At 41.0% G+C, this 27,744-nt stretch overlaps 1 protein-coding gene across 1 annotated transcript; it reads left to right on the forward strand.

Moving 5' to 3' along the window:
* Positions 1 to 738: 738 nt before the first annotated feature.
* Positions 739 to 27,744, forward strand: LOC142208922 (fructose-1,6-bisphosphatase isozyme 2). Its single transcript, XM_075277802.1, has 7 exons — positions 739 to 1,031; positions 11,139 to 11,301; positions 16,261 to 16,353; positions 19,638 to 19,778; positions 19,870 to 20,007; positions 21,138 to 21,257; positions 27,344 to 27,744. Exons 1-7 carry the CDS (start codon positions 862 to 864, stop codon positions 27,536 to 27,538), a joined length of 1,020 nt encoding a protein of 339 aa, XP_075133903.1. The 5' UTR covers positions 739 to 861; the 3' UTR covers positions 27,539 to 27,744.

A 27,744-nucleotide genomic window follows, 5' to 3' on the forward strand; every position in this document is an offset into this window, starting at 1 on the left:
CTCCACGGCATGAACACTCCCTCCCGACTAGGCCCATTCATTTGGACCTAATCCGGAGCGGAATACCGCAACTGGATGCCAGTGCACCGTTCTTTGGACTGGATTCTGAGGTGGCCTCTTCATCAAAATCCGATCAAAAACCGCCCGTGTGAACCCGGCTTTAGCCTTAGGCTACATGCACATGGTTGTATGCATGAAACGGTCCATGGTGAAACAACACAGACAGCATATAGATAAGATCTGTGTGCCACTCATGTCTGTATAGACTCATTGCTGCATATATGGGCCCTTGATAAAACATGTGTACGGAGCCATAGAGATGACTAGCTCAGAGTCCTAGCAAACTGACAAAGCACATGGTTGTGTGCACAGATACTAGGTAGGCACTCTTTTACCTTGCAGGTGGTGACTATTCTATTTCATATTACCACATGCAGTTACTTACACATATGTTATTTTTATTGCTTATGGATACAGCACATTTGGTGGAAAGAAGAACACTCCTGATTCTTATCTCTTATTTTATGGCTATATTATTCTACTTTCTCTGCTCACATGGTTAATTACAACAACACTATACATTTGATATGTAAATATACACAACAGTTGGGACACTGTACATTTACTATTACTATGTAGCATTAAAAGTCCATGCCGGTTATTCCTCCACCCCTTGGCAGCCTGTGGCTTACTGCTTTGATATTTAACTCTGCAGGGTCACATTCTCTGTAGCATTTCTTGAAGGCCACTGGTGAAGCACTTAGGAACATTTGGATAGTTGGAGCAGCTGCAGGAAGGCAACAACCCGCTATTTAGTTGATCGCCTTTATTCTGTGGGAAAAGTCCCTGATTTTCAACAAAATGTCGGACAGAAGCCCATTTGAAACAGACATGTTAACCCTTACTCGGTTTGTCATGGAGAAGGGAAGACAAGCCAAAGGTACTGGGGAATTGACACAACTTCTCAATTCAATGCTGACAGCTATAAAAGCCATTTCTTCTGCTGTGAGAAAAGCTGGCATTGCTCACATGTAAGTCTTTTCAACTAGGAGCATGACCTTGTGTAACAACATGGAAATATGTCTATATTGGACTGAATTTGTTACTGTGATGTCAGAACAGCTTTTTTTTTTTTCCAGAAATCCTGCTATTATCACAAAATAAATGGAAGAACTTGAGTGGGTATATGTAATGTATTGCTTCTAAGTTCTTCAATAAATGGGAGTATATTCAATGATATCATTAAATATTGGGTGCAGGCTGGGTCACACGGTCTTTTTGCCTTTAAAAACAACATGCTTTTCTAATTGCAGCAATGACTAGTATAATTTACTATGCATTTCAGATTAGTAGCACATTTAGTAGCCAGTAAACCAGAGCTTTTCACTTTAATGGTTAATACCTTACAGCTGAAATGGAGAGTAACATGTAGGACATTATTGAAATTAAAAAATCATGCAGTTCTTATATAAGAAAGCATTGTGTTAACCCAGACGTAGGGTGGTGCCAAACAATGTACTAAATACAGCTATACCCACATCCAGTCCCTGGGCTACTGCTGCTTTCACTTCTGTATGGGTGGTGATAGACTGTATACCTGATACAGGTATAGCCACATCCATGCCTGGGATGCCGATGCTTTCACTTCTGTATGGGTAGTGACACACTGTATACCTGATACAGCTATAGCCACATCCAGTCCCTGGGCTGCTGATGCTTTCACTTCTGTATGGGTAGTGACACACTGTATACCTGGTGCAGCTATAGTCACATACAGTCCCTGGGATGCTGATGCTTTCACTTCTGTATTGGTAGTGACACACTGTATACCTGGTGCAGCTATAGTCACATCCAGTCCCTGGGCTGCTGATGCTTTCACTTCTGTATTGGTAGTGACACACTGTATACCTGGTGCAGCTATAGTCACATCCAGTCCCTGGGCTGCTGATGCTTTCACTTCTGTATGGGTAGTGACACACTGTATACCTGGTGCAGCTATAGTCACATCCAGTCCCTGGGATGCCGATGCTTTCACTTCTGTATTGGTAGTGACACACTGTATACCTGATACAGCTATAGCTACATCCAGTCCCTGGGATGCCGATGCTTTCACTTCTGTATGGGTAGTGACACACTGTATACCTGATACAGCTATAGCTACATCCAGTCCCTGGGCTGCTGACGCTTTCACTTCTGTATGGGAAGTCTCACACTGTATACCTGGTGCAGCTATAGTCACATCCAGTCACCAGGCTGCAGCTGCTTTCACTTCTGTATGGGTAGTCTCACACTGTACACCTGGTGCATCTATAGGGAGGGACGGAGGAGCGGAATAGCAGCATCGCTCCTGCCGCTGCTGGCATCCTCCAGGGCAGGAGCGTAGCGATGTCGCAGGCCCCGGCACCTGTGCCGGCGTTTAACCCTCCCCGGCATCTGCCTTTCTATTACAGCCGATGCCGGGTCTGTATTGCGGCCACATTCGGACTATAAGACGCACCCTTCCTTTCCCCCCAAATGTTTTGGGAAAAAAGTGTGTCTTATAGTCCGAAAAATACTGTATCTTGAATTTTCTGGGCCTAATGCAAAATCTGTAATGGGGCCCCTGGCCACCTTATGCCATTTAGGATGGTGGCATATTTTATGTGAGAGGGACCTTTGGGGCCCAATTAGGATCCAGGTCCTGGTAGAGATTGTTAGTTCTGCACCCCCTATAGCTACATTCCTGGTTGCACCAGTTACAACATGTATCACCACCCTATAAGTGAAATTACATTCAGCTGTATATCATTACTGGCTGCGTGGTAACAGCAGAACTGCATGGCCTGTAATTGAATATAGTTAAGACTAAGGGTATGTTCACACATCAGTATGCCATCCGTCCATTTGAATTCAGTTTGACACTTCAAAACGGACTGATACACATACTGATTGTATACTGACACCTTTTTATGCTGATAGCAAACGCTGTCCCCTAGAGGAGAGATAAGGGGATTAAAAGTAGCAATTGTAAACAGAGTAGAGATAAGGAGGACATAAGGACATTTATTATATCTCCTTATCTTTACTTTGTTTACAATTGCTACTTTTAATCCCCTAAGGGCTCGTTCACATCTGCGCCCGGCACTCCGTACTTCAGGTTTCCGTTTCCTGCCTAAAACAGAGCAGGAGACAGAAACCTGCAGGAGGCTTTCTCACCCATGCATTTGAATGGGTGAGAAAGCTGTCCGGCCGTGAGCGGCGGTGAGCGTTTTATGCTCTCCGCCGCAAAACCGGGTTTTATAATCTGGACACAGAGTTGGACATGCAGTACTCTGTGTCCGGATTTTAAAAAAACGGTTTTGCGGCGGAGAACATAAAACGCTCACCGCCGCTCACGGCCGGACCCGGTCTGTGGTTTCCGTCTTCTGGCATGCAAAAGACGGAAACCACAGAACGGAGAGTAGAACGCAGGTGTGAACCTAGCATTATCTGTCTTCTAGGGGACGGAGAACGTTTGCTATCAGTATAAAAAGGTGTCAGTATACAATCAGTATGTGTATCAGTCCGTTTTGAAGTCTCAAACTGAATTCAAACGGACGGATGACATACTGATGTGTGAACCAAGCATAAGACTGTATATCACCTACATAGAAGTGGAAGCTTCCATAACCCAGGGACCCAGTACAGCTATGGTCACATTGTCTGGCACCATCCTTACAATGTAGGTTTAGCCACTGATTACATAATTGCAGTAGAAAGGCTGGATTTACATATTGGGCTTAGGTTAGATTACAGTTGCATGTTACAGGTCTTTTCTTTTAGAGAAAAATGAGTGATATTTGCTGACAGTATTGAAATATAACTTTTTCAACAATGAAGGAGATGTATCAAAACTTACACAAAGGAAAAGCAGAGTAGTTGCCCATGGCAATGAATTAGGTTGCTGTTTTGATCTTACAAATGGGTTGTGGGACTAAACATGTAACATGTGGAATGCAGTTGGCAGCCTTGGACAACTATTCCTTTCCGCTTGCTTTGACACGTTGTCAGGCCAAAAAAAACTGCTTTCAGATTTTAAAGCTTTTTTTAAGCAGATTTTGAAGATTGAGCATTTTTGAAAGTGTTTTTTCCCTCTTAGCACAGGCCAAGGCCCCATGTTGAGGACATGCAGATTTTTTTATTGCAGATTTTGCAGCAATTTTTTGAACCAAATCCAGGTAGAGGTGTTAAAACCTCCTTTATATTTCCCATTCCTTTCATAGCCACTCTTCGCTTTGGGTTAAAAAAAAAAAAAAAACACAACAAAATCTGTAACAAAAAAAATCTACCTTTCCACAATGTCCTCACTCAGTTTTTTTTCTTACTCCTGCTCATTGCTATAGGAGTTTCAAGCAAAATCTGCCTGAAGATAGGGCATGTTGGTTTTTACCTCTAAGGGAGCATTCACACGGAGTAACGCGGCGCTGATTCTGGCACCATAACTCGCATAAGAATCAGCGCTGATAAAAAGACTCTCTTTGACTTCAATGGGTTTCGTTCAATGCGTGTAACATTGGGGTTTTTTTTGTAAGTATTTTGAGACAGAATCCACCTCAAAGTCCTCCTGCAAAAAAAACTCTGAACTTTTTTTGTTTCATTTTTCATTTTTTTTCAGTTCTTGATCTTATGGTTTTACGATAACATAGGACGATTTTTAGAGCACCTTTCACCACCTCCACCAATTCAGAATCTTTGCATAAGTTAATAGGTGCTGATTCCAGTAAAATTGGATTTTTTTTCTCAAGCCCCCACCAATTCTAAGTAACAAGTGCAGTTAGTTTTGGTGCCAGAAGCGCTAGTTAAGCTCTGTAATGTCAGAAGGGCAGTGTCATACAGGAAGCTTCATTCAGAGTTCCAATCAGAGGCAGCCAGTGTCAGAGTTCAGAATCACACCCCTCGCCAGTTCTTACCTGACATCACTCTCCTGACAGCATATAGCATATGTGGCACCAAAACCAACAGCTTTGATTGCTTGGGAGGGGAACCTATTAATTGATGTAAAGAGGTGGACTTGTTGGCGATGGTGAAAGGTCCTCTTAGCATAGTGCGATATAAATGCTAAAACACCCACTGACCTATTTTCAAGTATCCATAAGATTGAGTTTAGGAAAAATGTGTGATATGATTGTGATGTGTGAATATGCTCCAACAGATCATAACACATGGGGCTACTGTGGAGCATTATACTGTGTGTGTGGCCATTGGAACATTATACTTTGTGTGGTCACTGTGGAGCAAGTGCAGTACAATGCAGGTCCACAAAGAAATTGAGGGATTTGGAGCATTGTTCCATGATTAAATTCCTTACAAAGGATGAAAAGAAGCCTAAAGAAATCCATGAAGGGATGATGTTGTATATGGTGATGATGCACCTTCCTAATGCAAGTAAAGTTTTGGACCAAATAGTTTAAGTGGGGGGTAAAAGGAAAATGTTTGTTTTGCTACCGTGTTAGCCAGTGGTTATAAAATATAAAAAAACAAAAAAACTTTGCAAGTCTTCAGTAGGTGATACCTTTTTTAATGGCTAACTCATAATGATGACAGAATATAACGTTTCGAAGCTTCCTCTGAGCTTCTTCTTCAGATATAACTAAAAACATCTTCTAGAGGCTGCATATTTATAACTGGACACAGGGGTAGGATTACAGGAGGGAGGGGGGGAAGAGGCTTATTACCATATACTTATAAAAACAATCAATTGCCAGATCCCAGGTTCTTATCTTAATGGCTGTCTTAATGATTTGTATAAAAAGACATAAACCCACGTGAGATGTTCATTACATTGTCCAACTTCTAGAAGATGTTTTTAGTTATATCTGAAGAAGAAGCTCAGAGGAAGCTTCGAAACGTTATATTCTGTCATCATTATGAGTTAGCCATTAAAAAAGGTATCACCTACTGAAGACTTGCAAAGTTTTTTTGTTTTTTAAGTGGGGGTAGGGAATCAACTGAAGGTGACTCCATTCAGGGCAGCTTGCCAAAGCACATTCAAAGGAAATGTGCCATAAAGTGAAGGCCATGATTTTGGAAGATCATAAGGTCAAAGTCAGTGTTATAGCTAGGGAATTAGGCATTTCAGTTGGCGCGGTTTCCAGTGTCATTCATGATGATTTGAGGATGTCAAAGGCCAGTTCCCGATGAGTAAAAAAACATGTTGCCAGAAATTTATCTGAGAGAATATACACATGCTTAGAGAAAATCCAGGAGACTTTGATTCTACTGTTGTTATGGGTGTTGAAACATGGGCCCACTACCATAATCCTGATACCAAACAAGAGTCCATGTCATGAAAAGACAAGGGGTCACCAACTCCAAAGAAATTTTATGTAAAGTAGTCAGCTGGAAAGGTCATGGCAACAGTTTTTTGGGATACAGAAGGTGTTTTAATATTAGAATTCATGCCACACAAGACAGCAATTACTGGAGACACCTATTCTACAACAATCAAGGCATTACGTGAGGCGTTCAAAGAGAAGCGCCATAGGAAGTTGTCAGCAGGTGCGTTGTTGCTTCACGACAACGCCCAAGCTTACAAATGACAAGCTGTTACAGCCCAGACCTGGCTCTGTGACCTGAAAAATTTCTGCATGGGCAATGATTTCTGGTAATGTAATCTAAGAGGCAATAACAGGGTTCCTACAGTAGCAAAAATTCTCTTCTATTCTGAGGGCATCCAGTCACTGGAGGTGAAGTGGAATAAGTGTGTTGGTGTCCAAGGGGATTACACTGAAAAGTACAAAGTTTAATTTTCTCAGAAAATGTTGTTTTCATATTCAGGTAGATAACTTATTGAACATCTCTCATATGTCTGTGAAAAAACATATGGTAAGCACTGGATATAAACTCCCAAGTTTAACAATACACTGCACTGCCACATGTTTTTTACGCTTTTTATGTATAAGGTTTTTTTTTTTATACATGAGAGAGACTAGACTACTAGTGACAGGTGAGTATGTTGTTATTTTTCTTTTTTTTTTTTGTATTTTTTTTCACCTTCCCTGGCCTCATATTAAAAAAGAGTTTACCCTGGACAACCCTTTTAATTAAATTAATTGCCTCCTTATATTATGCCCCTAATTCCACGAGACATAAATACTGCTCCCCTAATGACCCCTTATTTAATCCCTCATTTCTCAAATCTGACATGTCACTGTATGTATTAGAAGTACGAAAAACAAATACCAAACAAATAAAGCATAAAAAATTGTAATTTATTAGAATATATTGATAAAAATACAATAAGTTATTAACACAGTACAAACAACAAGACCACATGAAATAACAAACATTCCCACCCGCCTCTAAATTCTAGAGCAGCAAAAATATATATAAGTTTATGTCAAATACACTTTCACATATATATCAGTAAGATTTGAATAAGGCAATACAACTATCGAGCGTATATGAAAGAACTTACATGAAAAAGAAAAAAGCAGCATACAGGGGAGAGGAAACTGAAAGGCAGTGTTCTGACGCATTTCGCCTAATACTACCCCGCAGGTGATAATTGTACTTCCTTATGCAAATCATACTGATTTATATGTGAAAGTGTATTTAACATTAACTTATATGTATTTTTGCCGATTTTTGTCATTACGCTGGCGCACCCCATGTGACCACTGGATCCAATCACACGTGCCCCAGTGAGGTCTGGGGCACATGACCTCAGAAACCGGCCAGAAGAACATAGTAGAGTGGATGTTGAGCCCGACAGGTCCCCTTTCTGTTGACATGTATAGAAGTTGGGGAAAGCCTGGTTTCCCAACCACTAACATGGTGGTCCGGGACCCCCGCTATTTCCAGCTGGCCATGGGTTCCGTATCATTCCGGGCTAAGTCGCATCCCCTGTGACCATGATCATCAATTTTGGTTGATATGTTTTGCGTTTCATTATTAAAAAATAGGAAATTTGGTGAAATGGGGGGCAGAGTCTTGTACGAAGACTCAAACACTAGTGTGAACCTAGCGTAAGTGACATTATCTATAGGATAGCATGTTACTCAGCAGCTCATATGTGGGGAGTGAAGTGGATGGAGTCATTTTAGACGTCCTCAAACTAAATGAAAGCTGAGATGTGTTATGATTTTTATATCAGGAGATTGTATTCATGTCATCATTGTATGAAGGTTGCCTTGGCTGCCATCCCATTATCTCAGCCAGTTTAAAAAAAAAAAAACAATCTAGGTGAAAGGTCATAAGTTCAGGAGGTGACACAAAGCAGGTGTACTCTCTGTACTCTCTAACCAGGGAAATAACACATTTTCCTAAAACAAATATGAGATATGCCACAGAAAAACATGCTGTGCAATTTTTCCTAGTTCTTGAATTTGTTTTCTGAATATTGAGCTACCTGAGGGGTGGACATATTTCCTGTGCACCTGGTCCGTCTGTACTGGGCCCCAGGGAGGTAGGGGGGCCTCTCATCTGTCACAAAAGGTGTCCAATACAGATGATATGTGAGGAAAGCAAGGTCTGCTCCACACATGGAGAGAGAGCGCCCCCTCTGTCTGCCACATATAAGTGTTAGGATTCTATATGCTTCACCCACCTGCCCAAAGGACAGACAACAGTATGTCCCAGAAGACACTGGGTCTGGATCAGAGTCTCAGACAAACTGGGACAACAAGGTAGTGGACTAGTCTCTATGGAGAATGAGTGGAGTTAGTGTTTATATACTGTAAATCATATTGTGCACTGTACCAAGGGAACAGGATATATTGTATATGTTAGAAGCTTACAAGGGGTATTGTTGATAATGTAGGCGGTCAGTATTCTGTGCCATCTGCCTTATCTGTACTGTGCATATTCATTAGTTGTGGTCTGCTCTGTTGGCCCAGTGTCATCTCTGTGCTCCCCCTGTATCGCCTCCTTAACTTCCCACATTTTCTGTCTCTCTGAGCTCTCTTTTGTATTGTTTGTGCTGACTCCTTATCCATGTCTGTTTTAACATATTATAAAGTACACCTTTCATGGGATAGGCTATCAATATCTCTGGAGGTACAACATCCACCACCTCCAAGGGCATGCTAACATAGATTTAGAGACAGATTCCAACACAATCTTAGCTCCAAATTCTGCCCGAAATCAGCCTCCGTTCACTTCAAGGGGAAGCAGACACTTAAGTTTTGAGTTAGCGGAAAAAATCAGTCATGCTCAGGAAAATTCCATCTGAGAGCTCTCACTGAAATGAGGTAGAAAACTTCCGTCTAGCTGGCACAGAATTTGAGATTCTATTGATTCCACTGAGTGAACATGTCCAAAAATCAGTTGCTGTGGTCACCAGAGCTACACAGTGTACTGAGTTGAAAGCAGACACCTCTGCATACAGTGTTGCGGCCATGACAAGTTGTCTGCTTCCATCTCCATACGCTGTACAGTTGATCAGTGCAAGTGCTGAAAGTCAGACCTCCACCAATCGTAAAGCTGGCCATGCACATGGGATAAAGGTCAACTGTGAAGCTGACAATCAATATTTATATATTTGTACAAAAGAGCCCACCATCAACATAACCAATTAAATTGCCTGATCAGGTAAAATGGCAAATGATCGGCAAAATTTGTCCAATCGTAGTATACATTTATAACCCATGGCGGAAAATTTCTAACACAATGGATAATTTATTGGCACACTGAAGTTTGCTATCGGCCATTGTGATCAGTCACTTGCAGTCATTTTTTTAACGACCGTAGGCCAAAATGCCCAAGATCTTTTCTTTCATAAGTATGGGCAGTTTTAAGATGGAGAGGGGCCCAGACAGAATATTTCCCTCTGGTGTCAGTGTCTGCTCCTGGGTTAACTATATTCAACAAAAATTGATTCCTCTTTCACTGGGGTAACACTGCACATTTACTCTAGTTAGAGTAAATTTAAACAGGCATAGAGTGTCTGTCTAAAAGGTTCCACTGTCTATTAGTTAGCCTAGTAAGTGTCAAAATTGTGGGAAAAATGGTGCATTTCAAGCCAAAGCCCTTCCTACTAAGGCTGGTTGCAGACGACCGTGGCCATGTTCAGTGAGCTATCCGTGTATTTCACGGAAAGCACACTGACCCATTCATTTCTATGGGTTCTTACACATGACCATTAATTACACAGTCACGTGCGCGGGCCAACAAGTCCTATTCCTGTCCTATTTTCCTATAGCTCCTATTCATTTAATGAAAGGAGCCAAGAAAGCACGGTCTGGGCACAGGCGGCACACAGGGGACATCGGCATGTCCTCCATATGCCTCATGTGCCTTTATCTAATCTAATTCAAGGCCGGCATCACACGGTTATGTCCAACTGGTCTAAGGCCGGGTTCAGACGGGGGGTTTGGTCAAGATTTTTTTTTTTTTTAATGTAGATTGTGAGCCCCATATAAGGATCACAATGTACATTTTATTTTTTTCCTATCAGTATGTCTTTGTAGAATGGGAGGAAATCCACACAAACACGGGGAGAACATACAAACTCCTTGCAGATGTTGTTCCTGGTGGGATTCGAACCCACGAATCCAGCACTGCAAGGCTGCAGTGCTAACCATTGAGCCACCGTGTTGCCCCAAGATCAGGATTTTGAAGTGGAATCTGCATCAAAATCCTTTTAAAAAAACGGCCTCCCATTGAAATCAATGGGAGCCGGTCATTTCCTTTTTCCGCAAGCAGTTTGTTTCCGTTCGCGTGAAGTGACATGCTCTTTCTTCAGGCGGATTCCGCGGCTGAATCAGCCATGGACATCCGCCTCGTGACACCTCCCTCCTGACTAGTCCATCTATTTGTTTTTTACAGTACTGTTTTTTTACAGTAGAAAAAGAGAAACCGCACTCCATGGCAAATGAAGGCAGTCTGGTACCGTGCCAGTGGAAACAGGGCTTAATAGTCCTTAATAGAATGGCAGGCAAACCAGTAACTGGATGGTGTTTCAAGTTTGAGCTTTGAAAAAATCAATATTGGTTTTGCCTGTGACAGGTCCAAAATGTCAAATTCCATGGGCTATGGAGGGACCCATGAGGGGTCCTGTTAAAGTTTTTACACCTCATCCTAGTAACTACAAGTTAATTCTCTGACAGTTCCTACTGTAAAAACATATTTTTAAAAGATTTTTACCAATTTTTGACATGCTTGATCTTTTGTACATTTAGGTTTGGCATTGCTGGAAGCGTGAATGTAACTGGGGATGAAGTGAAGAAATTGGATGTCCTATCTAATGATCTTGTGATTAATATGCTGAAATCCTCATATTCCACATGTGTTATGGTCTCTGAGGAAAACAAGGAAATCATCATTACACCCAAAGATAAGAGGGTCAGTGATCCATGTATAGCATTGTGTGAACAAGTTTATTGTGATATTCAGTAACTACATGCGGCATAAAATTTTATTTAATATGTATAAATTTGGATTCCAAGACCAGAGCAATTCAAGCTGACATCTACCCACTACCGGCAGCCTCAGATTCTTGTGGACTGTAAAACGAAGTGTAAAACGTAGGATAACTATAGATCAGGGGTAGGCAGCTCCAGCTGTTGTAAAACTACAACTCCCAGCATGCATATGTGATCTGTTGGAACATGTTGGGAGTTGTAGTTTCACAGAAGCTGGAGTGCCAAAGGTTGCTGAACTCTGCTCTAAATCATACATGAACACATTTACAAGACACCAATCCGAAATAAAAACACCCTATACAGTGAGAATTCCATTTTTATGACTGGGCTGCGAACTAGAATTGATCAGCTGATGCATTACTGTTCTGAAACTCGTGTGCTTTGTGTTTCAATCTCTCACTTCTTACGTCTGTTTTTCCCTTCAGCGCTAAACAATTTTTGCTGCAAACTCTACCAACCTACTAATTTATTAACAAAAAGTGATCTGCCATGTTATTATCTTTGATTCCTATTCCTCCCATTTCTACTGTTAGTAGACTCTTACACTCTGCTTGAATGAGTGCAGAGGCTGCTGTAAGCACAAGACTATTCATACCTCCCATATAGGGAAGGAAAGACCTTACTTTTAACGCAAAGTCCTCTATCCTTCTCCATGCTTTACAATGGTAAATAGATTAACATCCAAAGACGTCTCTCTCTGGATATTATCTACATAGTACACCACAAGCTATATTCTGTTTCATTATGTGATTTAACTTTGGTCTAAAAGAATCTCTATCAATGCAAAGAGAATATTTGATGAATCATAGGTACTATACCTCTCTGAGCATACAGAAAATGGTCAGGTATGCTTTATTACCTACCAAGTTCCATCTACAGTCACTCAATAGTTGCATATATGTCCGTGTCATGAATGTGTGTGTAGGCAGTGAAGTAGCCAAGCAGCATAAAACACACATTTTTAGTTCTGAATTAAAGGTTGAATTTACACGCTAGGTTATTTCATATATTTTAATATGAGTTGAAAGATATTTTGTGAACATTTTTGTAATATACTTAAACCACTACGGAAACCCGATGAACCCAGTTGTAGACAGTGTGGTTCAAGTGGATCCATCTCAGATTAGATTCCCATTATAACAGACTTGTGAACTCCGCATAACCTGCTTTGTAGGGGATATACCGTACAGTATGTATACTGATTTCTAGAAAACATGGCAATGAATACGATATTGTCTATACCCAACAAGCAGGGTCCAAAAGCTGTTTAATTGCAAGATATAATCACTATTCTTTATCTTTGCACTGTTTAATGTGTGTTACATAAAGGTTCATATAAGGTTTATTTGGTGTATTGTTTTGAAAGACTTCACTTGTTTTGTTGCTTATAAGCAAATACAAGTATAAGTTTATAAGCAAATACGAATACGACAGGAAGAGGCCCAGGTTGCCATGAATCATTTACGAGCCATGTGACTGATACAAAGACACCATTGTAGGGATACCTAGAGTAAGAAGCAGGCACAATGTCTCTACAAATAAAGCAAAGTTCACTTTTCCAGCTGTTCTGGACTTATTGTCTTTTGGGTTAATGATTCTGGGTGGTAGTGAATATCTGAGTTCTTCAGGGTAAATATCTACAAGGGTATTGTTGGCTTCTTTAAAGGCATGAGCTCTGCTTGAATTGGCACACTTGCTACTTGCATATTAACCTTGTAAACCTCCAATACACTCTAAAATTTGGAAGTTTGGAATATACTAGCATTTGTTTTATAGCAATGTACATGTTTTATACCATCTCAATGCCAAAAAGTTGGAGTAAAATGTATTGAAAACAAGAATGCAGTCATTACATACAAGCATAAAACATAAAACACATATCATAGGTGAAATATAGAGATTTTTCCATTTTATGTAGATATAGATGGCAGCAGGTTCAGTCTGGCCCACTGGGGTAACAATGAATTTGCCAATACAAGCTTTTTGCAGTTTAGTTGACAGAGATATGTAAGGGCTGTTTATTTGCAGGGCAAGTTGTAGTTTTTACTGGTACCAATTTTTAGTGTATATGACTATTTGACCACATTTTTTGCTATTTTTTGTGTAAGCGAGGTGACCAAAATACATTAATTTGTGCATTGCGGGATATTTTTCTTATGGGGTTAACTGTATAGGATAAATAATGATATTTTTGGATAGTTCGGACTTATATGCATGTGGAAACACCTAACATATGTATTTATGTTATTTCTTTTACATTATGTGCTTTTTAAAAAGGTGGCGGGTATTGAATTATTTATTTATTTATTTAATACTTCGTTTTTAACTTTAACTTTTCTCCTGTATAGGCAGACAGGAGCCAGTTGTTCGGCCTCCTGGCAGTCATAGCAACGCCTTGTGCTACACGATCTTGTAGTAGGGGATTGGACGCTTCCGGGACCTGCCCCAGTGGACGAGAAAGCAGATGTATTGAATACAATGGTGAAGCAGGAACTCTCAGCTGCCTGCTTGACCACTGTGCCCCTGTGTGCTCCAGCATCGGGAGTTGTAGGTGTGATGTGATGACATCACTAACATCACGCCTGCAGCTTCTTAAAGACTGCAGGAGTAGAGTCTGCTGATAGAGCAACAGGGAAACAGGAAGCAGTGGCGTAACTACCACTGTAGCAGCAGAGGCAGCTGCCACAGGGCCCGGGACATTAGGGGCCTGGTGACAGCCGCTACCGCTGCTATCATTATACTCGGGGGGGGTCTTTTCGGACCCCCGAGTATAATGATCGGTGGTCCAGGAGAGGTAAGAAACATTAAAAACACTGTTACTTACCTCTCCACGATCCGGGCAGGCTTCGGCCTAGTCGTCTGGCGTCTCATGTCCCCGGCCTGCGTACCGGGTCATATGACGTCTGACGTAATTGAAGATGGACTACTTCGGAGGCCGACAGCGTAGGAGCCGGGAGATTGGTGAGTAACAGGTTTTTTTTGTTTTTCTCCCCCTGGGTCTCTGATTATTATACTCTGGGGTCTGAAAAGACCCCAGAGTATAATAATTGTTTATGGGTGTCCACAGTGGGACATAATACTGTGTGGAGGGGCCACTGAGGGACATAATAGTGTGTGCAGGGGCCACTATAAGATAAGATAAGATATTCCTTTAATAGTCCCACAATGGGGAAATTTCAGTGATACAGTTTCATAGATGGTACAGTAGTATATAACAAGAGAGAAACACATAGAAGCTCATGGCAGATAGAGAAATCCTAGGAATCATAGCAACTAAAACGAAAGAAACACAGACACACTGCAGGATCATTTAGTTCTCTGTGCGGAGTGATGTTACAGCCGAATGTGGTTGGAGGACACAAGGAGGGGGGTCACAGCATGTAGATATAACAAGCAGAAAAACATTTTTGCAGAGGTGGGGACATATGCAGCTATCATGATAACATGTGGCAGTTCCTTTGGTAGGTGGTGAGATCTCCTGCTCACAGCTGATAGTTCGGTATCTTGCATCAGCACTATTGTCCATTAACCACAAAAAAATGCCCCAAATGTCCTTCATCACAAGCCCTCCTCCTTACCACTGTGTTCTACTGCCCCAAAGAAGTCTGAAGCCATCCAGGTAGACAGGGTGCTGTTCTCTTGCCAAGCTTCCATAACTCCTGGGGTAGGTGGGTGATGGTAGGTTTCCAGGCTGTAGCAGAGTCCCACGTGTCCACAGTAATAGAAAGAAATACCAGTCAGCTGTAGCATCTTCACACATCAGCAATAGACGCCAAAAATCATCTCCTTGAACGAAGTAGTCCACACTTCCATGTAGGTTTTCCTCCATGCCGCATGGTGTCCTGGGGGGATGGTAACAGGCACATGTGCTCCAGGTCTTCAGTCATTGTCCATGCTTTAACAATAGATACAAAAGGAACCAAATACTCCACAGGGTATTCCATTCGATTTATAGTTGCTAATTCATAGTGCTAGTATGCTTGGTTACAGGATTTTTGAAGATACAGAGAAAAAGAGTGAGAAAAGAAAGATAAGGTTGCTCCCAGCTTGGAGCCCTGTATCGAGGCAGCCACTACGGGCTCCAGGAAGAGGAGGAGTGTGTATAGGGGTATAATACTGTGTGCAGGGGCCACTAGGGGTATAATACTGTGTGCAGGGGCCACTATAGGGTATAATACTGTGTGCAGGGGCCACTATGGGGCATAATAGAGTGTGCAGAAATGCGTAGGAGGTGGGCGGTTGAGGTCTTCAGCGTTGTCATTCGGGGGGGGGGGGGGGGCATGTCAAAAGTTCGCCACGGGGCCCTGCCATTCCTAGTTACGCCACTGACAGGAAGAGGTGAGTATCAGTGGGTTTTTTAATGTTAAACTTTGGGGGCAGATGGAGGTGGACAATAAACTAAGGGCAGCTAGACGGGGACATTAAACTGGAGGCAACTGACTGGAGTTGGCCCTAGTTTAATGTCCTCGTCCAGCTGTCTCTAGTTTAATGTCACACTCTAGCTTTCCTATAGTTTTATGTCCCCCCCTCCAGCTGCCCCAGTTGGGAGGCATGGCAGTCTTGCCCCTGAACCACCAAGATGTTATGAATGATGTGTAGTAAATTATGAGTTAATTTACATGCCATAAGGTGTGTAGTATAATGAGCAACCAGCAGATGGCACTGCAGCTTAAATTACTAATGTACCTATCTGATCTGGCAAGTAAAAAAAACCGTATGACAAGTCTTATGAAGCCTCATATGATCTGTGTGTAAATGACAATCTGTCGATAGTGTATCATATTTTCCCCATTTTACAGATATTTTGCACAGTGTATTAATAGATGCCAGTATATTTTATAACAAAATGACAAGTGCTTAATAAAATTATTTCTTCCAGGGTAAATACATTGTTTGTTTTGACCCTCTTGATGGTTCTTCCAACATAGACTGTTTAGCATCGATTGGAACAATATTTGCCATTTACAGAAAGGTAAGGGTTTCTTATTATAGGTTACTGAACTTTGCATTGTGGGACAAAATACAATTTACATCTTAAAGCTAGCCATACACTTTGGATATGTGTCAGACAAAAGTTGTTTCAGTCAACAGCTATCTCTCCTGAGCCCTCATACTCATACACGCTAGGCTCAGTGGTAGAGAACAAAAAGGGTCGAGCATATGGAAACCCAAGTGCCTGATCCTTCTCTCCTCTGACACCCCATATACATCGGCTCAGCGGTTCGGTACATATTATTACCATATGTACCTAGAACTGCTCATGTTACAGGGTCTTGGTATCTTTGTCATCCATCTGTTTTGTCTATAGTAGTTTTTTTTATGAAAATCTCATGGTACCGTATTTGTAGTGAATTACAGGGAAAATGGGTTTAAACATTTACTAGGGGTTGGTTGTAATCCAGAACTGAACAGCTGTGTTTGTCACAGTGGAATGTCATGGGTATCGTGACTTTGGGAGGCCTATTTATACTGAACACAGATATTTCATAAAGGACAGTTTATATTAAGCTCATATGGAGAATGATATCCATAGATGATTATAGGGGTTAATTATGTATTAATGTATGTGTATGTATTATGAGTTTTATCAATGATTCTGTCATTGCATTGGATATTGATAGGAACATTAGAAATTGGATTATCGAAATGATCATCACTTTGTATTTGGTATTTACAGATATTCTGTTTCATAATGTACTGATCAGTCAGGGTCCCAGAAGCTGGACCCCCACTTATCTTTGTGTGCATTGTTGTTCCATTCATTCTCTTTGGGACTGTCAAAGATAACCAAGTGCTGAGAGCATATATTATATTTTATATCTTATGTCCCCCTGCTTCCACCACAGAACGACCACACAAAGACTGTCATTCTCCATTATAAGTTGAGGGACATGCGGAGACATCCCAGTGTGCGCTCAGCTGTGTACTGTACATACCCTGGAGAATGGAGAGTTACTGTGCATGGGGCGTGGAAATGAGGCGTATTTATGCTGATTGTGTAGTATTGGAGTTCACGTCTAGAGCAGAATACTGTAGATATTGTACAGATAGATATGGGAGCCTGAACAACACACGTAACTTCATGAGGAAAATTTTAAAATCCATATCAATGTTTATTCAGATACAAGTAGTTAGTGTACAATGAGTCTCGCAGCACTTCATCAGGTACATGGGCTGGAGGTTGAGGAAACAGTGGTGGTACTCTTTTTGAGTATAGAATGCATAGTATGATAGTTTAATGTATCTGAATAAACATTGATATGGATTATAATATTCTCTCTGCCTGGATTTTTCACTGAGAGATGGAGTTTAGCTATGTAGTCCATTTTAAAGAGAACCTTTCACAACCTCCATGAGCTCCAACCCTTTGCACCCTTCAATAGGAGATACAAAAAAATTCCACAAACATGTAAAACTATATTTATTAATTATTAATGCATATAAAATACATAAAACAACACAATACACAGATCCCTGAATGAAGCCTGCATAGGTGAAACGCACATTAGGCGGACACAGCAACAAACGGTTTTGATACTTACATTGTATGTGTTAGTTATTACTAGGGTATGGGGGCACTCGTCCACATTAGGGAGAGTGTTCGCCTACATAGGCAGTACGGAGACTTACAAGTCATTCCTGCTCCGCTAGGGATTATGGGTAAAAAATATGCAAATCTAGTCTAGGATGGAATTAGGAGAACAGAGTGCACTCTGCACACCACCCTATAGAGGGCAGCATTAGTTATTACTGTCATTCATTTGGATATTGCTCCCTCCTTTTTTATCTATATACAGATAGTAATGATATGCTCTGTGTTATGTGTGTTGGAGGTTTGAAGAATCAATTTAATGCTATATAACACTCTCATATATGTAACCAATGACCCAGGGGTGAACCTACCTGTTTCGCCGCCCGAGGCAACGACAGAAAGCCGCCCCATACCCTGGAGAAGGGGGCGGGGCCGAGAGAAGGGGGCGGGGCCGAGCGGTGTTAGCAGGCAGAGAGCAGGCACGGAGAGGACCTGCTCTCTGCCTGAGCGTGAGGGGAGGCTGCTGGAGCAGCGCTGCTCCAGCGGTCTCCCCAATCCACCGCTCGGTGACACTAAGCCAGTCCAGGACAGCTTGTCCTGGACTGGTTTAGGTAAGCAAAAATGCTGCCCTCCCCGGGGCCCTGGCATAGCGTCACCTGAAGCGGTCACTTCAGGTCACCTCATGGGAGGTGCGGCGCTGCAATGACCTTTATATTCTGTTATTGGTGTTCACATTTTGGGTTGTTGCTGTCACCCTTTATTGTAGGCATTGCTATTTTCATGAGTGTTATATAGCTCTCTCTACCCCTCAGTATATGTATCTGTGTATTGTGTTCTTTATGTGTCTTATATTTATTAATAAATATATTATATTTTTACATGTTTGTGGGATATTTTTTGCATCTTTAAACAGTAGTATTTAATCCTATATGCTTATTATATTTTGGCCTCACTACATGGCCAATCTTTCAATAGCAGCTACTCTTCTGATTCTTGTACAGCTGGAATTTTTCCAGCCCCCACCATTCCTGAGCAATCATTTCATCACAACTATTTATTATTATTATTTATTTATGATGTTTACATGTATAGCGCCATCATATTCCGCAGTGCTTTACAGACACTGTCCCATATAGATCTCACAATCTACAGTCCCTATCAGTATGTCTTTGGTGTGTGGGAGGAAACCCACACAAACACGGAGAGAACATACAAACTCCTTGCAGATCTTGTTCTTGGCAGGATTCGAACCCAGGACTCCAGCGCTGTAAGGCTGTAGTGCTAACCACTGAGCCACGATGTACTCTCTGCTGGCAGGTGGGCAGTTTCAGTCTTTCTACTCCAGTCCAGAACTGCCAACCTGACAGCAGAGAGTATAACTGTGATTAATCTAACAGAAATTATTGCTCAGGAATGGTGAGAACTAAGAATAAGAATTCCAATTGTGACAGAATCAGTGAAATGGTGCTTATCAAAGGATGTATTAGCTTGGTGAAGGCAATGAAAGTCCTCTATAACTACTGTACTCTTCATCTATCCACTCCATACAATATCTGTTATACCCAGCAAGGGCTAGGCTGTAGTTTCCCTCCACCAGGCAAATACTTGAAAGACAATTCCTGCAATGCCATGAGTTTTGCCTGCCAGCAGATGACAGCTATTTATTCTTAACCCCAGGATATAACACCGGGAACCATCTCCATCTCCATCTTTTTATTTCTCAGACAACAGAAACCGAACCCTGTGAGCAAGATGCTCTACAGCCTGGACGAAACATTGTAGCAGCTGGCTATGCGTTATATGGAAGTGCAACACTTGTGGCGCTCTCTACTGGTCAGGGGGTGGACTGTTTCATGTTAGATCCTGTAAGTATGGCAGAATGTGATCTGTTAACAGGATAAACAATAAGCAATGGTAATATGGATTTCATTACAAATATATTTTTTCTTATTGCAGGCACTGGGAGAATTTGTATTGGTTGACAAAAATGTTAAAATAAAGAAGAAAGGAAAGATTTACAGTCTCAATGAAGGATATGCGAAATACTTTGACCCTGCAATAACAGAGTACTTACAGAACAAAAAATTTCCTCCAGTAAGAAATATACCTCCTTCATATTTGTTTATAAAAATAACAATACAATAAAGACCGACTAGCTGATTGAAATCAAAATATTTTTTATCTTGCTAAAGTATTAGCCAGAATAAAGTGGATAAGGGAAATCCCTACTGAAGGTTTATCTCTATTATGTCATAGCGGGAAGCCTAGGCTGTCTGCCAAGCCCTGTCTACTTCATGTTACAAAGAGAAAGTTATGGGGCCATGTAAACAAATGTTCCTCAAGATCACATCTACAAGCTGAAAGCATGAGTTTAAAGTGTACCTCTGCTTCAGAGGTCTCCAGAATTATACTGTATAACATAGAACTACCTGATCTTCAATTCCCTAACATTAACTCTTTGGCAAATTAATCCCTAAGTATTGTTGCTAAACTATATATAATAAAACATTGTGACGATCTATGGTGTGTGTATATATATATAGAGAGAGAGAGAGAGAGAGAGAGAGAGAGAGAGAGAGAGAGAGAGGCGGCCAAAAAAAACGCACCATTTCACAAAATGTAATGATTGTAGCGAAAATGATTTCTTGTCTTTTTTCCATTTCTATCCTCTTCTCTCCTGGATGACGAGTATTTGGCAATTTTGCACATGTCACGTGACATTTTTCAGTCGATTTCGTAGTAGGAGGTATACGTATCATCTGCAGGGACTCAATTTATACGCATCACATACAATTGACAAAATCCACTGGTGGTGCATTTTTTTTGGCCACCACTGTATATACCATAGATATATCTATATCTATAGATATATATACTGGTGCCTGGGATTGTGGCATTTTAGTGGACTGAGTCATAGAACTTATATAATGTAGGTTTTGAAAGTGCGGCCTGGGTGAGATGTCATAAGGTTATGTATATTGTAAATCAGGTTCTGTCATAATTATATTAAATTTGATAGGCTGCAAGAGGCCACCTCTACTAAGCCTTGCTCAATTTATAGAAAGGTAGTGCAAGAGACAGAAAAATACCCAGAAGTTGCAATTTTCTGCACAAATGAGGATTGTGCCAAAATTGACACCATTTTTCTGGCGTAAAACCTTTAAAATTTAACCAGAATAAAGATACAACACTAAGTAGACAATCTGTTTATCTTCCTCCGACAGGACGGCAGCGCTCCATACAGCTCCAGGTATGTTGGTTCAATGGTTGCGGATGTCCACAGAACTCTTGTGTACGGCGGAATTTTCATGTATCCAGCCAATGAGAAAAGTCCAAAAGGAAAGGTAACTAGCCACACTTACACCTAATCTAGTCTCTAGTCTCTATGAGTTTACAGTAATGTGTCTGTTAATACTAGTCACTTAGCTATATACCAGGGGTAGCCAACCTTTTATGTATGGCGTGCTGATTTAATTTAAAAATCAAGAATGAGATATTTGATGTGTCGCACAATAAATTAAGTCGTCAATCTGTACAAACGTTATTATAACGGGACTTGCAGCTGTAATACAGAGAGTGCATTCAGTATTACAGCTGTATAAACCTGAAAAACTTAAAATAGTACAATAGCATACCAGAACCCCTATATACAATAGAAAGCTCCTTATTTCACCCTATAAACAGTATAGTGCTCTATATTGATCTCCTATACACAGTACTCTGTCTACCAATAAGTATTTGGACACCCATACAAATGAAGATATCTGCGGTCGTGATGTACGTCACACCTTCTGCCGTTAAATAGGAAACAGCATTGGCATTAGTGCATTGGCATTATTCGCATGCAAGATGCCACGAAGTGCAGAGCTGTCCAGTTTCAAGAAGGGGGTAATTGTGGGGTACCACAGAAATGGTCGATCCTTAAGAGACATAGCAAGTGAACTGAATTACCCAAAATAGACAGTGACCTATGTGATTACAAAGTGGAAGTTGAACGGTGAGTGTTAGAATGTGCCCCGAGTCGTCAGACCCCCGAAACTGGGAGATAGAGACCGACGAGTGCTGGCCAGAGAAACCGCACCCAACCGATGGCTCACATATACACCAGGAGTTTCACCAGGCATCCGGGAGTATTGTGTCCATCAATACCATCCATAAGGAAGCATCTGCTGGGTTCTACCAACTATTGTATAGGAATAAATGTTGTTTTTCTATTCTACCACAGGTGTCCAAATACTTATTTGTAGACAGTGTATAATGCGCCATATTGGCCCATATACACAATATAATTCTCTTTATCAGCTCCTATACGCAGAATAATGCTACATATTGGCACCCTATACACAATATAATGCTCCATTTGTCCCCTATACAAGGAATAATTGGCTCCTATACATAGTATAATGCTAAATATTGGACACAATATAATGGTCCTTATCAGCTCCTATACACAGCAATGTATAATGCTCCATATTCATCCCTTTACACAGTATAGTGCTCCATATTAGCACCCTATACATAATATAATACTCCATTTGTCCCCTATACAAGGTATAATGCGCCACATTGACTCTCTATGCATGGTATAATGCTCTATATTGGCCCCCTATACACAGTATATTGCTCCATATTGGCCCCCTATACACAGTGTAATGTCCTAGTATAGGTTCCACATAAATTATGTTGCCCCATTTGTGGCCGCCCACCAAGTATTAAGCCCATTAGCGGCCAGACATACAGTAGTTATTACTATTATTATTGTTATTATTTATTTATATAGCACCATTAATTCCATGGTGCTTTACATTGGAGGGTTTACATATAGTACACAAAATATACAAACAAATACAATACTAACAATGACCAACTGGAACAGTGGGATAGACGGCCCTACCTGCATGGACCATCTATAGTTTAGTGCCCCACACAATATTTCTTACCAACCTTATGTTACTAATGACTGCTCCATCCCTATTTTCTCTCCTTCCCTCATCCGCACGTAACGATCCGTCCATAGCTTGGCAGTGAGTGGAGAACCTTGTGACTATATACATCACTGAGCCTCTTTTATAGTATCCCACTGTGCTCTTCAAAATAATATAGGAGCTCTGGAGGATGAGGGACATGTATAGTCACATGGTCCTCCATTTGATGCCAAGCTATGGATGAGATTGCTATGTGCAGGTGTCGGAGGCTGACAGAGTGGAGCAATCATTAGTATTATACAGCATGCAGGTGGGAAGCTGTTGTACCAGGGGGTAATGGTTTACATGCCACTCTTGGCACGCATGATGGGGGTTGCCGACCCCTGTTATATGCAGTGCAGAAACAACAGTCATATGTGGGTCCTGTTGCGTTATGGGGCCCTGTGTCATATAAGGGAACAGTAGTATTAAAGGGGCAATGTAGAGGTACAAGTGGATACCAAAAAAATGTCTTACAATGATAATGTATCTTTGATATTTCTATTATGTATAGTTTATACACAAGTCTCTGGAACACAATAGCATGTGAAAATGAATAAATATGGAGCAACACGGTGGCTCAGTGGTTAGCACTGCAGCGCTGGAGTCCTGGGTTCAAATCCTGCCAGGAACAACATCTGCAAGGAGTTTGTATGTTCAACCCGTGTTTGCGTGGATTTCCTCCCATTCTACAAAAACATACTAATAGGGGAAAATGTAAATTGTGAGCCCTATATAGAGCTCTCAATCTATATTAAAAAAGAAAAAAAAAAGAATAAATATGTTGTAATGAATGGATACACACTCCGTCTGTTGAAAAGCATATGTACGCAATGTATGAATAAGGCCTAAGTTATAATGTGGGTGAAGCCCCTTTAGTTTTTTTTATAGGTCTAAACATAATAAAAGCGTAACAGTATTTTTTATTGGGGTTTCTACAAATCTCTGTTTTTGACAATTTTCAGTTTTGTGACCCTGATATGGTTATGAAATGTTGCTGCACTTTGTAAAAAAAAAATTCATTGTGCCAGAGGAAAAGTCACTTTGCTTGTACATTACTTCAGATCCTTAGTCAGTAATTCTGGTCACCCACCCAGAACAGTTGACAACTACTGATAAGTGTAAGACGTAAGGAACAGAGCTACCGCAAAATATCATGACATAGTAAAAACATGCCTGTCATCACAGACGTGATCTCAGAAAATCCTTGTGTGTATAGAAATTGTGGAGCAAAGTTGCCTTGCACAACATTTCAACAAGCTAAGAGCTTATCTTGCTATAAACTATGAATAACCATGGATTTGTATCCTATTTTCTCTTATCTTATGATTTTAATAAATTGTACTTGTTACCTAAGCTTATCAACTAATATAAAGATGCATTAAAATTTAGAAAGAGTCACGTGAGAATCGGTAACATTACAGAGACATTCTAAGATTTTCTCATCTCGTAAACCCCTTCCAGCCCCGTGCACAGAGGAATCCTGCCACGCAGCGCCGCACCTCCCATGAGGCGACCTGAAGCGAGCGCTTCAGGCGGCGCTATGTCAGGACCCCAGGGAGGGCGGCATTTTTGATTACCTAAGTCAGTCCAGGACAAGCTGTCCTGGACTGGCTTAGCACCGAGCGGTGGTTTGGGGAGGCCACTGGAGCAGCGCTGCTCTGGAAGCCTCCCCTCATGCTCAGGCAGAGAGCAGGTCCTCTCCGTGCAGAGAGCAGGTCCTAACGGCGCTAAGCCCCCCCCCTCCTTCGCTCTGCCACGCCCCCTTCATGCCGTCACGCCCCTTCGCTCCGCCCCCTCCTCCAGGGGGGGGCGGCTTTCTGTAGTTCGCCTCGGGCGGCGAAAGGTGCTGCCACGCTATCTACTGCTAGAAAGAGGCCTCACCTTGAGCCTATATGATCATGTGCAAGCCATGGGGCCAGGAAGAGATGTTGGTGGTTATGAACATAAAAACATATTAATATAAGTATTTCTGTTTGTAACTTCTGTGTTTAAGATGTTCCAGTCTAATTATACAAGACACTTCTCAGGTGTCATAAGTACAGTATATGGTGAATATCCATTGAAAAAGTGGCAGTATGTTTCAGAAACACTTTGTAGTGTCCAAAACGGAAGAAATAACCTATTTGAAAAGGCAAATAGATCCCTATCTTTTACATATTGTATTTTCTACTATAGAGATCTGTATATGATGCCAAATCCAGTAAGGTTCTGTTTCTTGAGAGGAAGATTCCTATAGCTTGCTATGGCACATGTGTATCTATTAGGGCCCCTTCACACGACGTAAGCGCGTCGCTCATTTAGACATGTATACATGTGTCCAAGCGCGGCACTTCATAACAGAGCCCATTGATTGGCATATACGCGCGCTTCCCATTGAAATCAATGGGCTCTGTTTTGAAGTGCCGCGCTTGGACACGTGTATACGTGTCTAAATGAGCGGCACGATTACGCCGTGTGAAGGGGCCCTCATCATTTTTGAGCAGTCACACCCACTATGTATGAATTGCTCTTCATTATTGTTAAGTCTGATTTTGGTCGAAACATGATTAAATCTGATCAAGGGCAAGCCCAGAAGTATTCCAGCTGTGTTGAAAACCAAAGGCGGATTTACAAAATACTAACAAAATAATAAAAATTTTAATTTAGATTTTTAGGAGCAAAACAGTAACAATATAGTTATATGACAAGAATCTGCATAACTAATCATATGCTAAATAGTTGCAAGTCAGATTTATATATGAGGTAGCCAAGATTACTGTCTATAAAATATTGGTAGTCTCACATTTGAAGCTGTAGTGGATGGTGAGATATGGAAACTGAAAGACAAAAGCTCGAAACATTGTTAACCTTTTGCTCATCAGTGTATATACTGAAATCAGAATGTCCTGTTAACTGTCCTAGACCACAAAAGATATTACCAAATATATTATGTCTTATTAGAGGGGCCATTAATTGAATGGGCATCCCGTATGTAGATGAGTTGTGTGGTAGTATTATCAGAAGGACATATATCATAAAAACATCCTTTGGCATATGTTTGCCCATTTGTCATTGGTGAATATGTTGGCACACAAGTATGTTTTTTCTGCATATTTGTGGAGTAATTATGTTTTTAAAATAATTCAGACAAGACAATGTCCGCGTGATCTGCCGCTGTATCCACTCAGCACGTGACGGCACTTTAAGCGTCTTGCTGACTCCTGGCCTGATCTTTGCTCCTCTGATAGTATAAATGAACTATATATTTTTTTCAGTCTTCTAAGAAAAGTTCTGTGTTTTCTTCCTCTGATTGCTCTCAGTGACGTTGCAGCTTTATCACATAATGTTCTTGTTTACTGAACTCAGACTACACAGTTCACCTGAAGCACAAGTTACTTGGCACATAAATGACCTGTTGTTTTAGTATGGAAGATCTGCCTTGTGTTACTATTTGTGGCCGTCCTCCCACCACATAACATATGACAGTATTTACAGTATGTTTGCAATTTGTAATGCAGGCTTTACCATGTGGAAGTTTCATGGTTGGTTTATGAACAATTTTCCAAAGTTATTTTATTCTGAATTCATGATGAAAATGACTTTAGATCCATTAAGAATGTATGCAGATGTAGCGGTGGTTAACTTGCATCTAAAAACCTCCTGCAGTTATATCTTGACGCCACTGGAAAAGCCCTGTAAAAGTTTTGCGATAGTAAGTACCTAGTTAGATAAGAAGGTACCCAATACTAAGAACTGGCATAAATCAAATCAGTCTGCAGAAAATGGTAAGACATGCTAGTTCATATTTATTAGGCATTTACCTTCTGATAGAACTAAGCATTCTTTAAAGGGAAGGTTAAATCCAATGGCCAGAGGTGTTTCTGAGCCCAGTAGCTGTAGCTACAAGCCACACAAATGGTTGAATATTAACCTCAATAGAAGCTATGACCAAGGACTTAACTATAGAGGGTGCAGTGGTAGTAGTCGCTACCTGGCCCTGGACCTTGAGGGGGCCCAAAGTCACAATGTCCCCATGTCAAATAAAATATACCACAGGCCTGGATACCTTTCTTAAACAGAAAAACATTACAGGTTACAGGTAAACCTTTGATAAAGACAAGGTGATCCAGGGTTTAATTCTGACTGCTGGATTTGGGAAAGTAATTTTTCCTCTGACATGGGGCAACTGGCATCAGTCTCATGGGGTTTTATTTTGCCTTTCTCTGGATCGACACTGTAGGGTTATAGTTTGGATTTGATGGATCTGTGTCTTCAATCTCTTTCACTATGTCACTTTTCTAAATTCCAAAGATAGGTAGGGGTCCCATTACAGATTTGAGTCCAGGAGCTTTAAGTTAAGTCTTCACTACAAACTCTTACATACAGGAGACATCCATCAATTCTATGGGCTAATCTTTTAAGAAAGTATAGTGTGCAGTGCCAGTTTAACATACAGTAACAGTTTTTGTCTCTGTCCTTTACAGCTACGCCTGTTGTATGAATGTAATCCAATGGCCTTTATTATTGAGCAAGCAGGCGGAATGGCAACCACTGGAACTCAGCCAGTGCTGGATGTGCAGCCGGAGTCCATCCATCAGAGGGTGCCACTGATTCTTGGCTCCTCCGATGATGTTGAAGAGTACTTGGCTTGTGTGAAGAAACACCAGAAGAGCAGCTAGTGTGCTTAAGAATTGTTTTACATTCATGTACCTGTGTTTCTTATGCATAAAGGAAGTTCTGAACAGCCTCTGAGTGTGCCATTGATAAATGTCCTTTATTATACAATAATATATCATCTCTAGCAATTATTTGGCCAATCATCAGGAATTACTGTTTCAACCACTACTTTTACTAACTGTTAATAAAAGAAAAGTTTTATGTTATA

The sequence above is a fragment of the Leptodactylus fuscus genome, chromosome 1 (genome assembly GCF_031893055.1).
Source record: "Leptodactylus fuscus isolate aLepFus1 chromosome 1, aLepFus1.hap2, whole genome shotgun sequence".
Classification (NCBI taxonomy): domain Eukaryota; kingdom Metazoa; phylum Chordata; class Amphibia; order Anura; family Leptodactylidae; genus Leptodactylus; species Leptodactylus fuscus.

Coding starts and splice junctions, on each gene's coding strand:
- LOC142208922 (XM_075277802.1), top strand. CDS start 862: ATGTCGGACAGAAGCCCATTTGAAACAGACATGTTAACCCTTACTCGG. Junction 11,302..16,260: donor TTACACCCAAAGATAAGAGG/GTCAGTGATCCA, acceptor TATTTCTTCCAG/GGTAAATACATTGTTTGTTT. Junction 19,779..19,869: donor ACTGTTTCATGTTAGATCCT/GTAAGTATGGCA, acceptor TTCTTATTGCAG/GCACTGGGAGAATTTGTATT.